The 15036-nt window shown below is 38.4% G+C and overlaps 1 protein-coding gene across 1 annotated transcript; it reads left to right on the top strand.

Annotated features, from left to right (window-relative positions):
• The first annotated feature begins 103 nt into the window (after nucleotides 1-103).
• On the top strand, nucleotides 104-14380 carry LOC146719255 (scavenger receptor cysteine-rich domain-containing protein DMBT1-like). The gene is made up of 13 exons (XM_085462447.1): nucleotides 104-254; nucleotides 1339-1541; nucleotides 2520-2657; nucleotides 2784-2895; nucleotides 4124-4310; nucleotides 5412-5553; nucleotides 5696-5851; nucleotides 8734-8789; nucleotides 10608-10783; nucleotides 10993-11393; nucleotides 11591-11687; nucleotides 12600-12828; nucleotides 12927-14380. The coding sequence occupies exons 1-13, from the start codon at nucleotides 132-134 to the stop codon at nucleotides 13133-13135; spliced, it is 2229 nt and encodes a 742-aa protein (XP_085318573.1). The 5' UTR covers nucleotides 104-131; the 3' UTR covers nucleotides 13136-14380.
• The last annotated feature ends 656 nt before the right edge of the window (nucleotides 14381-15036 follow it).

Genomic DNA, 15036 nt, shown 5'->3' with positions numbered 1-15036 from the left:
CAACCACATAAAACATTTCTGATGGTCTGATGAGATCAGGTTATTCTTGTTAGTTCATTCCCCGCCTCTTCTGTCCCAGGGATTGAAACTGGCTGAACAAGATTTTGCACATACAGATTCTTTCAGACATCATGGAGGCAGGTGTATTTCTCCTGCTGCTGTTCCCATTGTTGGGGATTGGGTCGACTCTCAGCTTTTATGGAGACAGCATTAGTTTCATGGCTCCAGAGAAGGAAATGGATGGGACATTTAAGGTAATACAACATAAGTATATATGCTGAAACTTTCACTATATTCTTTTAATATTGAGATTTATCATGATAGTGAAAGATGGGCAATATGGATCACAACACAGATTAGTTTACACTCAGTGTAATAATGCATATTTTTAAAGTAGTGGCATTTGCAAAAAGATCCTTTTTAAAAAAAAAAAAATTAAGTAACCATACAGCCACGTCGCTAGTTCTGAAGAAACCTAATTGGAATGCAAAACACTTGCATACAATCCAAACTCTTGTGATGAAGAAAATAGTTAACACTTTCATGCATGTTGTACAGTAATTTCAAAGCTTTTCAATATTTTTGTGAGTAAAAAACTTCAGAAATCCCAAATGGTGGATAGTAATGAAAATGTGCCATCTCTGTATCTGTTAAAAGAAATATACAAGAAATGTGGGTTCATTTGTCTTTGTTTTCTGTCAGTTCTTGTGTTTGGACACATTCATTTTTGTAGTTAGGGTTCTGTGATGTCACCATGTCTAATTAAACGCAATCTAAGACAGGACAGGAGGAAGACCAACATATAGAGTGTGAAACAGTTAAAAACAGAAGAAATGAGGTTTTACATTTTTGTTTTTAATTAGGAATTTGATTAATTAGTTTATCAAGCATCACAGAGCTGAAAACATGGAGGAAATGCATTTACTTTCCTTCTCCTTTTTGTTTATTAAGAAGTGATAAAACGAGATATCTAAAATCCCCTGACTAAAACCTTTGACTCTGAAATGAAGCAACAGTTTTAAACCTGGTTTTATCTGATGTTTACATTTCTGTTCTGAAAACTACAGAAATCTGGTCCTTTCAAAATACAACTATAGAATAGCTTTCACAGATGTTATAGTTTCTACATTTATAAGCATGCAAGAAACAACAACGACTTGGGGAACAGGGGTTAGGGAGTTGTTGTTATTTATGATTTCAGCCCCACAAAAGTTGGTTTGAAATCATGAAGGAAATTGTTCAAAAACTTGGGGGAAAACTGTATTGACTTGAATATGCAAACAATGCAGATTTTTACAATGTGCACAGAAAATGTATTATTTTTTTTAAACCCTCTAGGTGACCTTTTATCACCGGCAGAATGGCAAAAGTAACTGTCAGGATCAGTCATCTTTCTCATGTGATAGTGGCGTATGTACAGGCTTTAACGAGTCGAGCGTCCTGCAAACAGACCAGGACAGCACAGGCCAAGGCCGCTGGTGCCAGTCTGAAGGACACACAACAGCAACCATCCTGACTAATAATGCCTCCTTGTCTCTGAGGTAAGTCCAGGGCACAATAACACAGCTTATCTGATTTATCGTTTGCTAGTTACTCTGGCGTATCTCACAGACTGAATTGAAGATTGTATTTAACAAGCATGATCTAGTACAACTTAAAAATGAAGAAGTTGAGAAAAGTCAGCCCACTTGCAGTGGGATCCGTAGTAAGTGGACTCGTACTGAGGACTGGCCGATACATTCTGAATTGTTACCCTATTATTTATTCTATAGGCTGATCAGAATTGATCTTTACTTTGAAAAACGATCTCTAATAACAAAGGCTTAAAATGAAAGTACACATCACACCCTGCATTTCCCACAGCACAGTATCTGTCAGTGTTGATTTGAGAAGTGATATTCATCTTCTCATTCCACCACGCTGGCTGACTGCCACGCTTGCTGGGACACTTGAATAGAACACAAGTTTGGCATTTGGAATATTTTTGTTGGTATGACAGCCCAGCCTTTTATGAGAAACGTCTGTGTGTGAACAAATAAAAGAACAAAAAGGGAGTTAACTGTAGGATCAGAATGGTAAAGGGATTAGTATAGTGCCTTTCTATTCTCACACACACACATTTAGATGTTGCTTTTAACGATACTTAAGCACATTTACACTCACTCACACTACGACGAATGCATCGAGGGCAGCTTCGGGTTCAGAATCCTGCCCAAGGACACTTCAACACATGGACAGAAGCAGCTGGGGATCAAGCCACTGACCTTCTGATTGGTAGACGACCTGCTCTGCTACCTGATACACAGCTGCTCCATATCAGCTCCTCATATTTTGGAAACACCAACAAATCACGAATAAATGCAAGTTTGTCTTGTAGTGATATCTTCACCAAAATACTCTCTTATCAAAGATGCATATAAAATCCAGACCAGAGTTTTTTCACTTCTCAGATGGCAGCCATTGTTGGTTCAAGTGACGCGTATAATTACGAGCAATGAAATGTTTCACCTCCTTTTCAGGAACTCTGGCTGCTGCTGGGTGTCTAATGTTGAAGGGAAAACCCAGTGGACAACATATGCTGAGCTGGACCTGGGAACTCGATCTGATACGCACACTGTCAACAGCTGTCCCGTAACAACAACAGTGTCTTCTTTGCGGTACATGCCATTTTTCTTATTTGATTCAACATAAAATCGTGAATCTGGAAATCTTACGTAAACATCACTCGATGATTAGTTGTTAAATTACTGTAATATGTACTAATATGATGCCTGTTCTTGCAGGGTGCCTCAAAACTGTTTTTCGAGGATTCGTATTCTGGCACATGATCCAGATGGAGATGAAGTGAAATGTCGCTTTGCTACACCTGGTCCCACAAACTTCGCTCTAGACGAGGTAATCCAGACCAAACGGGGGCTCTAATGACCTTCAATGTGGTCATCTGATGTAGCAATCATTATAGCATTGTAATCCACTCATTTTAGGCACAGCATTTTGATATATTAATCAAAATGTTGGTTTCATCAGGCCCAAACACATATTTTCTCCTGTTGCATCCATTGTTGCGTATGGATGTGAGAATGATCAAATTCTCGCAAAGAATAAAGTGAATGCCTGAGTGTATATGGCTCGAACTGTGGAAGACCTTTTTAAATGGCCAGTAAGACGAGATGAGTGCTATTATGAAAAACAGACAATTACCATCAAATGTTATGCAGCTGTTAACCCTTCTGGGTGTCAATTAGTGTCTGGCACCAGGACACTGGCAGCAGAGTCTCTGGGTCCTGTTGTATTATCACCGTTTGTTCTTTGTCACAGTGCAAAATGTACAAAAATGTACTTGTACATAGTGCATTTCTAATCAGTGAGCTACAGTGATTAGGTCAGGGGTATTTATAAAGGTAACATACTTAATGGACGCAAGGTTTCCCATTGCATTCATCAAGATGAGCAATGATTTATCTTTCAGTGGTTTTAATGCTTTGATTGATCAGTATGTTCTGCATGTTGACAATATAGTTGATGTAATAGATACAAATTTATAATAAACCCATTAAAAAAATCTAATAATTTAACCAACTATCTCCGTTAAGCTCATCTTGTAATCTCATTACAATCATTTGCATTTGCTTACTTGCAAAGAGAGAGAATGAAATCTTTTTTTTTTTAGACTTTAAAAATGTGTAAAAGAAGATTATTGTTATGCTTTAAGCATAAGATCAGCTCTAATAGTATGCCTTTGGATTTGTTAGAAGCATGTGTTTATGCACTGATAATCTGAAGGACCTAAGGGGTGAATCACATATAAGTTAGCAGAAGTAGAATAGAACTTGTGCCGACTAGGCAAGTGATAAAAGAAAAGAAACAAAACTGACCAAATACAAAACAGATGACTACTTTGAAGTACTCGAATGATGGTAGGACAAGGGCACACAGGAGATCAGGTGATGCAGCAAACAGGAGTGACTAGTTGGACCAGATGAAACAGAAGAAATGAAACCAAAAGCAAAACGGTGACATAGTAACTATGTTTGGAATCCCGTCTGTTCCAAACTGATGTGTTTAATAAGCTCTGAGAAAACAGCACCTCTGTCATGTCCATTTGTTATTCGTGTCCCTTTAGACTACATGCATACTGACAAGTACAGGTGACATTGAGACTGGAATCCACGTGTTTGAGTTGATGTTAGAGGACTTCTCCACCAACAACATCACTTTGACCTACTCAGATGGAACATCGGTGTTTCGTGAGGCCTCTGGCATGAACTCACCTCCTCTCTGCAAAGTAAAGCTGCAGTTCTCAATTGAGGGTAAGTGATTCATAAAAGTACATGGTCAGTGCGACACAAACATAATACACGTCTCACCCCAAAAATACTGAATATATATAAACACAAGAGGAATATCATAAACAAAGTCATAAATATCACAAAAACTCCACAAGGTCATGTGAAAAAGGTATTTTAAAACATTACCATTAAAACTTTATGTGGTTTGGCGATTATAAAAACCAAAAAAATAATGACTCAATACAATGAGTCCCAGCCTCCCCTCGAATCATCTTTTATTTGTGTTATAAGAGTTTCTCACATGGTGTAACTTGTATATTGTATTCTGATCTTTCAGTTGAAAACAGCAACAAGTCTACCTATCATTTAACCCTGTTTATTAAATGTACTAAATAGTCTAAGAATATAAGAGTATACAGTTTAATATAAAATAGTATAATAGTATAATAAATATTCAAGACAAGTGAAATTTAAGTACAGTATTTGGATACATTTGTTTACTTTAGCTTCCAAAGTTGCTTCTAATGAACCTATCGCTTTAAAACCTGAACCATGAAATAACTGCCAGAAATCTTTAAGTTTTTGATAATGAAGTGTTTGTTGAATCTTTAGACAAAATATATAAAATTTTAATCTCCACATATGTGTTTTAATTTGTATCACATTTGCTACATAAGCCATATTTTTGCAATTTAGTGCTTAAAAACGTGTCATGCAATTTAAAGTAGAAGTAAAAAAAACAAATCACGCTGATGATGTAAAAGTCTCAAAAACACGTATCAAATATGACACGCTGGGCTTTAAAGGGTTACATTTAAATAAACAAAGAAATTACCTTTTTTTTTCTTAAGTTACACTTTGTCTCTGAAAAACTCAAATATGTTTCCTTTACGTTGGTGCTGACACAAGCAAGAGTCATTAATATCAGCAAAGCAAGGTTAACTGACTGGATAATTTATGACTTAACTGGCAGCTTGAGGACTGTCTCACGTTTTATTCTGATGTGGTGACTGACCAACCAACTCTAACTCAGAGAGGCCATTGTATGGCTGCACAATACCAGAAACTGTCAAGTCTCATAGAAACAGAACTTACATTCTTTCTGCCTTGTTTGTGTTTTAGTTCTCCTGCCAATACCAAACTGTGAAGCCGGTCATGTGCAGCCCATATTCTTGTACAGAACCCCTTCACACGGTGATATTCTTCATGCCACTGTGGGCCAGACATTCCAGCTTAATGCTGAAGCTGAAGCTCGCCATGCCAGGTGTTTACTTACTGAAATTATTAATTATGGCACTAGCTTTCCCTAAACAAACACCCTGTAATGTTGATATAATACTCAGAGAATTTCTGTGGATTTTGTGTGTGTGTGTGTGTGTGTGTAATGTTTATTCCTTTCCCTAAAGCATCCACGACTTCCAGGTCAGTGGCCCCCAGAACATGACCAAAGTGTTCAAAGACGATCTGCTCGGAAAAGCAGAAGTCACTCTCAGCTGGACACCACAGCTCAGTGACCTGTACAGATATGTCCCAGTCTGCTTCACTGCAGAGACAAATGACACGTGAGTGCCTTTATATAAAATCAAGCATTTTAAAACAATAAAGATTATTCACAAATGGAAAAAAAAAGGTAGACAGATGCCAATCTTCTCAGGAATGCAGTGGAGCAAAAAAGTATTTAGTCAGCCACCGATTGTGCAAGTTCCCCCACCTAAAATGACGACAGAGGTCAGTAATTTGCACCAGAGGTACACTTCAACTGTGAGAGACAGAATGTGAAAAAAAAATCCACGAATCCACATGGTAGGATTTGTAAAGAATTTATTGGTAAATTAGGGTGGAAAATAAGTATTTGGTCAATAACAAAAATACAACTCAATACTTTGTAACATAACCTTTGTTGGCAATAACAGAGGTCAAACGTTTACTATAGGTCTTTACCAGGTTTGCACACACAGTAGCTGGTATTTTGGCCCATTCCTCCATGCAGATCTTCTCGAGAGCAGTGATGTTTTGGGGCTGTCGCCGAGCAACACGGACTTTCAACTCCCGCCACAGATTTTCTATGGGGTTGAGGTCTGGAGACTGGCTAGGCCACTCCAGGACTTTCAAATGCTTCTTACGGAGCCACTCCTTTGTTGCCCGGGCGGTGTGTTTTGGATCATTGTCATGTTGGAAGACCCAGCCTCGTTTCATCTTCAAAGTTCTCACTGATGGAAGGAGGTTTTGGCTCAAAATCTCACGATACATGGCCCCATTCATTCTGTCCTTAACACGGATCAGTCGTCCTGTCCCCTTGGCAGAAAAACAGCCCCATAGCATGATGTTTCCACCCCCATGCTTCACAGTAGGTATGGTGTTCTTGGGATGCAACTCAGTATTCTTCTTCCTCCAAACACGACGAGTTGAGTTTATACCAAAAAGTTCTACTTTGGTTTCATCTGACCACATGACATTCTCCCAATCCTCTGCTGTATCATCCATGTGCTCTCTGGCAAACTTCAGACGGGCCTGGACATGCACTGGCTTCAGCAGCGGAACACGTCTGGCACTGCGGGATTTGATTCCCTGCCGTTGTAGTGTGTTACTGATGGTGACCTTTGTTACTTTGGTCCCAGCTCTCTGCAGGTCATTCACCAGGTCCCCCCGTGTAGTTCTGGGATCTTTGCTCACCGTTCTCATCATCATTTTGACCCCACGGGATGAGATCTTGCGTGGAGCCCCAGATCGAGGGAGATTATCAGTGGTCTTGTATGTCTTCCATTTTCTGATGATTGCCCCCACAGTTGATCTTTTCACACCAAGCTGCTTGCCTATTGTAGATTCACTCTTCCCAGTCTGGTGCAGGTCTACAATACTTTTCCTGGTGTCCTTCGAAAGCTCTTTGGTCTTGGCCATGGCGGAGTTTGGAGTCTGACTGTTTGAGGCTGTGGACAGGTGTCTTTTATACAGATGATGAGTTCAAACAGGTGCCATTCATACAGGTAACGAGTGGGGGACAGAAAAGCTTCTTACAGAAGACGTTACAGGTCTGTGAGAGCCAGAGATTTTCCTTGTTTGAGGTGACCAAATACTTATTTTCCACCCTGATTTACGAATAAATTCTTTACAAATCCTACCATGTGGATTCATGGATTTTTTTTTCACATTCTGTCTCTCACAGTTGAAGTGTACCTCTGGTGCAAATTACTGACCTCTGTCATCATTTTAAGTGGGGGAACTTGCACAATCGGTGGCTGACTAAATATTTTTTTGCTCCACTGTAAATGTCCAAGGAAAATCATCCCAAAGCCAGACAATTCTCAGAGTGAAAAATTATAGCTTGCTTGGAAGGACTGGCAACATAGCTGCAAAGTTGTATGTGAATAAGCCATACAACTTCTGGAGCAGTGTTGTAAATGGTAAATGGTAAATGGCCTGCATTTGTATAGCGCTTTTCTAGTCCATAGGACCCCAAAGCGCTTTACACTACATTCAGTCATTCACCCATTCACACACACATTCACACACTGGCGATGGCAAGCTACATTGTAGCCACAGCTGCCCTGGGGCGCACTGACAGTTGTTTAGACAGATGACACTAAAGTGGAGATTTGCTGAAACCCAAACACAGCATATTAGCAAAAGTGCCTCAGAACCATCAAGCACAGTGGGGAGAGCTGATGATTGAAGATGGTTTTGTAGCCACAGGACCTGGGCACCTTGCTGTCTTAGTCAACCATGAACTCCTTTGTATGTTAAAGTGTCCCAGAGTCAAATCTGACAATCAAAGCTTGGTGAAAACTGAGTGAAACAACACAATGATCCCAAGCACAGTGACAAAACTACAGCAGAATGGCTGAAAAAGAAAGAATCGTAGCTCGGACCACTACTCCATTGAAGTGCTGTGGTGGGACCTTACGGTTTTTCTTGATTGCTTTGACACACTCACAGCAGGAAAGTCCTTGTCACCACTTTGATGCAGCACATTTCCTCGTACACATTACACATTGTCACACACTGCTGTTGTTTCCACACATATTTTACTACCATGTTGATGCCCTTCTCACTTGAATCTACAACTCATCAAAACAGTCACAACTCTAGATCGATCACTACTTCCCTGAAAGAGTAGTAATCTGGCCATTCTGCTGCTCACTGGATATTTTCTCATTTCAGACCTATAAACCCTAGAGATTGTTGTGCGTTAGCACATCGTACATCAACAATGTCTGAAAACTCACACCGGTCCGTCTGTTATCAGCAGCCATGCCATGTTCAGTCATCTTTCAGCAGACTGTCTTCACCACGTCTACATGTATAAATGCTTTGAGTTCGTGTTGATGTGAAAAGTTGATTAGATATTTGGATCACTATAATGAGCAGTCTTCAAGTCAACATTACATTTAAGCTTGCTCTTTCCATATTTTCACTTAAATATCTTCTTTCTTTTTTTGTCATTAAGCCAATCAGAGATGAGGTGTGTTGTTGTCTTGGTGACCCAAGCATCTACCACACAAGGTTAGTAAACACCTGCTCTCTCTCTTGACAAATGAGCAGTGCGTGTAATAACTAAGTGCCATGGCAACAGCACAAACACTGCTGGCCATTTGTTCACTTGTGGTTCTATTTTGCTTCCCATGAAACCTCTTAAAGTGACAGTACTCCCTCTTAAAAAAATACATAAAAACAAAACCTAAACAACTTTTAAAACAGTGTTTTTCTTCTGTTTATGTCCATTACATAAGTAAATGAATTGTTTGTTTGCATTTTCTTATTCCACCTGATTTCCAAAAGATTTGGCATACTGTAAAATAAGATCATTTTGAGTGAATAAAGTTGGGACAGGGCAATATTTACGTCTGTGTAGAATTTCCTCCTTTTTTAACAGTCCCAAAGATCAGTTGTTGGGAGTGTTGTCCCAGTCTTCTCTGATACATGATTCTAACTGCACGACAGACCCAAGTCTCATTTGTTGTGTGTTTCACTTCCTGTTATAACAAATGTATTTAGTTGGTAACTGCAGGCAGGCCAGTTCAGCACACAAACTCTTCTGCTATGAAAGCATTGCCGTTGTAATATATACAGGATGCATCATAACCTCTGTGTTGTTCAAATATATATGACCTTACCTGGAAAACATGTAATCTGTGTGGGAGCGTGTGCTGGTCTAAAACCTGTTTTTAATGTAATATTACCCCGAGGGCTTAGAGATCACAATCTTCCAATATCTCAGCAAGAATCTGAGTTTTCTCCAGATCCTTTTCATCTTTTAATATTATGTACTGTAAATAATAACAAATTTGGCCTGCAGCCTAATTACATTTGGCCCGCGAAGCCACACCAAATTCCTATTAGAGCTGGCCTACTGGTATTATACAGCTAATATATATATTGTTTAGTATTAAGCTTTGCTTGTTCCATATTCAGTTTTTCAGCAAAACGTGTTTGAGTCCATAAGAAAAGATTCATTCTTATATCTGGAGGAATAAATATATTTCAATAAATATTAATGTTAGCCCGCGACTTTGTTCCAGTTTTGAATTTTGGCCCACTGTGTATTTGAGTTTGACACCCCTGCTCTAACAGTTTCAAAATAGTCCTCTAGCTATTATTTTTGTTGCCCTGTCTCTACTTTTTGTTGCCATCAAATTCAGTATCAGCTAATATTTGTCCTAAAATAGTAAAGTGGATCAGTTTAAACATGTAACATATTTTTATTTTTTTTTTGGATTTGCAAATCACTCCCTTTTGTTTTCAGTTTACAGGTTACACAGCACCTAGGCTTTTTTTTAAATTGTAAATCGAGGTTATAAATATACTGAATAAAATGTTTCATTTCTTAGATTCTTTTAAATAATGTAATTAAATGCGTTTTACAAGTATAAGGTAAACGTTAAACACAGTTTGATTGAGATGTAAATGCATACATGTTGGATATTTTAGATTTTGGTTTCAGACCAGTATAATTTAGTGGTTTTCTGCTAGTTCTCTTCACAAACTGACATAAATTAACCCAAAGATATTTCCTGTACAAGTTTGTTTTAGTTTGATTTCAATATTATCTTTGTTATGTTTCAGTTTTATTATCTAATTAATATTGTTATTTTGCAGGTTTTTTCACATTTATTTGTAGCTTTTAATTTCATTATAACATTGACTCTTATAACTAAGTAAAATCACATTTGTTTCTTTGCGGTTTTCTTTTTTCCTTTGTTTTCTTCTTTTATAATAGCTTTTTATTTATTTTTTAATGATTTTGAATATGAATATGTAGTAATCGTATGATAAAATACTTTATTCCTAATAGGTAGCTAATATAGATTGTGCTGTTTACAGGCAAGGCCACTGTTCATTGCTCAGCCAATAAGATGACAGTAGCCCTTGATAAAGCTTCCATGCCTGGCATTGACGAGAACTTTCTCAAGCTGAGTGACCCTTCATGCTCGCTCACCTCCAACAGCACTCACATCATGGGTGCAATGTCCTTCAGCACTTGTGGGACAAAAATTGAGGTTTGGAGAAACATTTACATTTCTTTGTAGATAAAAATGTTTTTTTCATTAATGAACAGCAAAATTTGAGTTTGTAAAATAAGCCAGTTACTGTACGTCGCAACGAGAAGAATATTGCGGCTCGATACACTGAACAGAACAACATCACGACCGTTGTTCATTATCCTCACGGCAACTAATTGCTTTTCCTTTGTTTGTCTTAAATACAGGATAAAGGTGATTATATCATTTTCAAGAATGCGATCAACTCCTTTGAGCTGGCTAACGAGGTTATAACTCGAAGGAAGACAGTTAAAATCGGTTTCTCATGCCAGTTTCCCAAAGCCATCAGCATCTCCAATTACTACAATCTCCACAACGCTGACTACATTTTCACCGAGTCCAACTTCGGAAGCTTTGGCTACACTTTTGAAATTTTCCACAACAGCAGCTTTACAAACAGAGTGGAGGCTAGTGCCTATCCAGTACAAGTCAAGCTGCTGGAGACTATTTTTATGGGCATCCAAGCTAGTTCAGAATTACCAAACGTGATGTTGTTTGTTGAGTCATGCAAAGCCACTCCTGATAACAACCCTGAAAACAGCCTCTCGTACTACATCATCAGGAATGGGTAAGTGCTGATGCAAAAAAAGTGCTGTAAAATTTAAAAAATGCTTAAAATTCCTTACAACTAAATTGTCGATAATATTTTCACAGGAGTGTATTTTAGCTACATTAAATAGCAATACTAATTACTACAACTTACAACTATTAAATGTCATCTTCCATTTACATTGCTTCATACGATTGACCTAAACCTTCTTTCAGGTGTGTAGAAGACGAGACAGTAACAATTTACCCATCTAATAAAACTGCATTCAACTTCGGACTTCAAGCCTTTAAATTTACTGGAAACTATGACCAGGTAACTTTAGATAGCACCAAATACAAACCTCTAACCTATACAAAAATATTACTCACACAGTTATATACTGAAGAGTATATGCATAACAAAGAAAATCCTGATATCACTGCTTTCCTGCTGTTTTGTATCCAATTTCCAAGTGTGAAAAAGCTTGAAAAATTATTTTGGTACAGAATCAGCAACATTTTTAAACTTTGACTAATAACTATATACAGATATAACAAAGTTACCACTGACAAGTGAAGTGAACAACACTGGTATCACTTCATGCCATCTGTTCGTAAGGAGGAGACATTTGGGAGCAAATGAACATTTTGCCTTCAAGTGTAAGGATTTGAGCGAGTTAGAGGGCCAAATTGTGATGGCTAGAACATTTCCAAAATTGCAGTAATTATCGGGTTATTGGTTTGATTAAACAGACAAAAGTCAAAAGTGCATGGCAGTTTGTTGAGTATTGGGGATCTGATCAGTCAGGGTGCCCATGCTAAACCCCATCCATCACTGAAAGTGCCAAGAATGGGCACGGAGCAATGGAAGAAGGTGGCCTGGACTGATGGCCGGGTGCCTGTGCGTCACCTACCTGGGGAACACCTGGCACCAGGATGCAGTATGGGAAGAAGGCAAGGCAGAGGCAGTGTGATGCGACAGACAATATTATGCTCGGAAACCTCGGGTTCAGTGAGACTGATTAGACAGTTGGATGAGTGATGAAAACTTTCCGTACAGGTCAGTTCTGCTTTGGCAGCGAAAGGGGGACCAAGACAGTATTAGGGAGGTGGTCATAATATTACGCCTGATCAGTGTACATGTAGTTTTTAAGTTGTGGCAACTACCTGGAAGCATTTCAAGATGGGTAACTGGTGGTTAGACAAGTGCCTGTTATTCCAAAGCCTTTACTCTTCCACATTACAGGTGTACATCACGTGCTCTGTAATCCTGTGTGAGCCTGAGAGTCCCTTTTCCAGATGTGCCCAGGGATGTCTGAAGGATCCATCACGCAGACGTAGGCGAGGCCTGAGCGGGGAGACGGGTAGACACTACATTACCCAGGGCCCTCTGCAGTTTGTTGGGCAGCCTTTTCCTGATACAGCAGAGAACAGTCAGGATGTTCTGATGGAAAGGAGCGGCACGCTTCCAGAAGGTTAATCCAAAATGTATCAATCTACCTGTTTGATTGCCTCTCTGCCTCCTTACTTGCTTGCCAGCTTGTCCAACTATCCATGTATTGATGTCTTTCAGTGAGTCCTCCACCAGCTTCTCCAGGCACAAAATCAAGTGAGGAAGGTTGGGAAATGAGGAAGATCTTCAGCTCCAACATCTCCACCGCAGTCTTTGCCAGCGCCTTCTTAGTGTCAGTGGTGCTGTTGGGCATTATGGCTCGTTACTACAGGAAGAACGGAAGAGCAGAAGACCGCAAAGTTCTCATAGCTTCAGAATGGGAGAACTAAACCCAGTATTTACTCACAATTGTGTTTGTCTCACTTTCACATGATCACTTTCTTCAAAGTCTGTCTTAAAACAAAATTGCATCAAAAGCTGCTAAACAACCCTTAAAAACATCTTTTCATCTGAAGAGATGGCAGACACCAGTCCTGCCAAAATACTCTCAAATACCGATAGCTATTATGAAGCTTTGAAGTTGTAAGTAGTCAAATATTTAAGTGAGTATCTTCTACTGTTATTCTTTATGTGATCTTTGATGGGATAATAACATGAATGGGTAAAAACGAATTTAGCAGATGCTCGTTTGATTTGAACTGCACTGTTAATATTTTTTGTGTGTGGACAGGTAGTAGAGTCAGAATTCATTTTGGATGAAGGCTTCACTAGGCGGCAGCAGCAGAGCCTTTCTACAATTGGTCCATGACGGTGGGACTTTAAGACAGACTTGCTTAATTATCTCTTTTTTTAAGGTGATTAGTCTATATGTGGTGTCGTGGTCGTCTAGTCCTCTAGACAAAATGATTAGTTCTGATAGGGGTTGCATGTTAACATATCTAATACCTGTGCACTCACCAAAAAGCACAGGCTTTAAAGTAATGTCAAGAACAATTTATGACAATTCACGACCTTCAGTTCAAAGCTCGTCTCAAAAGATTAGTTAGAACTTCAAAGCAACATTGTATTCAAAACTGGTTTTGCCAGATTTTTTCATGCCATTATAGCATCAACTTTCTGGAAATGTTCCGCTTTCTGATTCTCAACAAAAGCTGCCGGCTTCTCGGCCAGAAAGTGTCTTTTAGCAACTAGTTTATGTACTTTATAGGAGCTTTGTTCTGGGGTTTTTTCTTTTGCTTTTACAAAACATTATTGTTTAAGAAAAGATAGTGGTTTAGGCTAATATTTTGTTTAAAATACTAAGAGCTAAAAGCCTGCATGTTGAAAAATTCCCCTAACACTCCACTAGATTTGGTTCTCTTTAATTTAGACATACGTTTTCATAACTTTAAACAAAGAGTGAGATTAGCTGCGATTCTGTGTTAGTGGCGGCGAGATTGGGGATTGTTTTGGCGTACATAAAAGAAATGGCCATCCTTCAAAGACAACACATTAATGTCTGTAATGTCTGAAAGTGTAATAATATGTAATTCTGTCATTTAATGGGATTTATTGGCAATAAATGGAATGCACTAGATTTAAATTCTACTTGAAATTGAAATCACATAATAAACACAATACTGGGTGTGTATGCATGTGGATTGTTATGTGCTTTCATTTATTTTATATAAAATCTGTTATTAAGTGGGCTTGTTTATTTGGACATGAATGAAAATCCAAGCCAAAGTAAGATTGATGATCTGGACAGATTCTTAGAACATGGCCTTGGCAGCATCTGACCAATCACAGAGGGGCCTTTCATAAGTCATATGACTCTTATTTCACAGAAAATTTTCAGAATTATCCCAATTATACCACATACGTCAGAGATCTTATGATGTGGTGATTTAAAAAAATCCCAAGATCATAAAAATATACCAATAAACAGCAATTTCTTCAGTTAATATGGTGATTTACATATTTTAATTCCAGTTAATATTTTTATCACTGGGTACGCTCTCAGTGAAACACACATTTGTTCTTCGATCAAATAATGAACATTTAGAATCACATATATTATTAATACTAAAAATAGAATTACATTAAACTAATGCAACAAAAGCTGCTCAATAATTATCAAAAACTTCAATCCCCGCAGTTCAGGCACCTACAAGTGATTCCTGAGGAAGTGTTTTAACAAGGAAAATGACACAATGGGTCAAACGGTACTTCATTAACACCAATTTGTTTTTTTGTTTGTTTCTTTTAAAGTTTATGATATATCTGTAAAGAAAACATCCAGCTCTCAAGT

Source organism: Copadichromis virginalis, linkage group LG1 (assembly GCF_057382275.1).
Source record: "Copadichromis virginalis isolate Kocher_CV1m ecotype Utaka linkage group LG1, C_Virginalis_male_GT1.1, whole genome shotgun sequence".
NCBI lineage: Eukaryota > Metazoa > Chordata > Actinopteri > Cichliformes > Cichlidae > Copadichromis > Copadichromis virginalis.
Note: the sequence above shows the minus strand (reverse complement) of the source record. Positions and strands in the feature narration are given on the sequence as shown.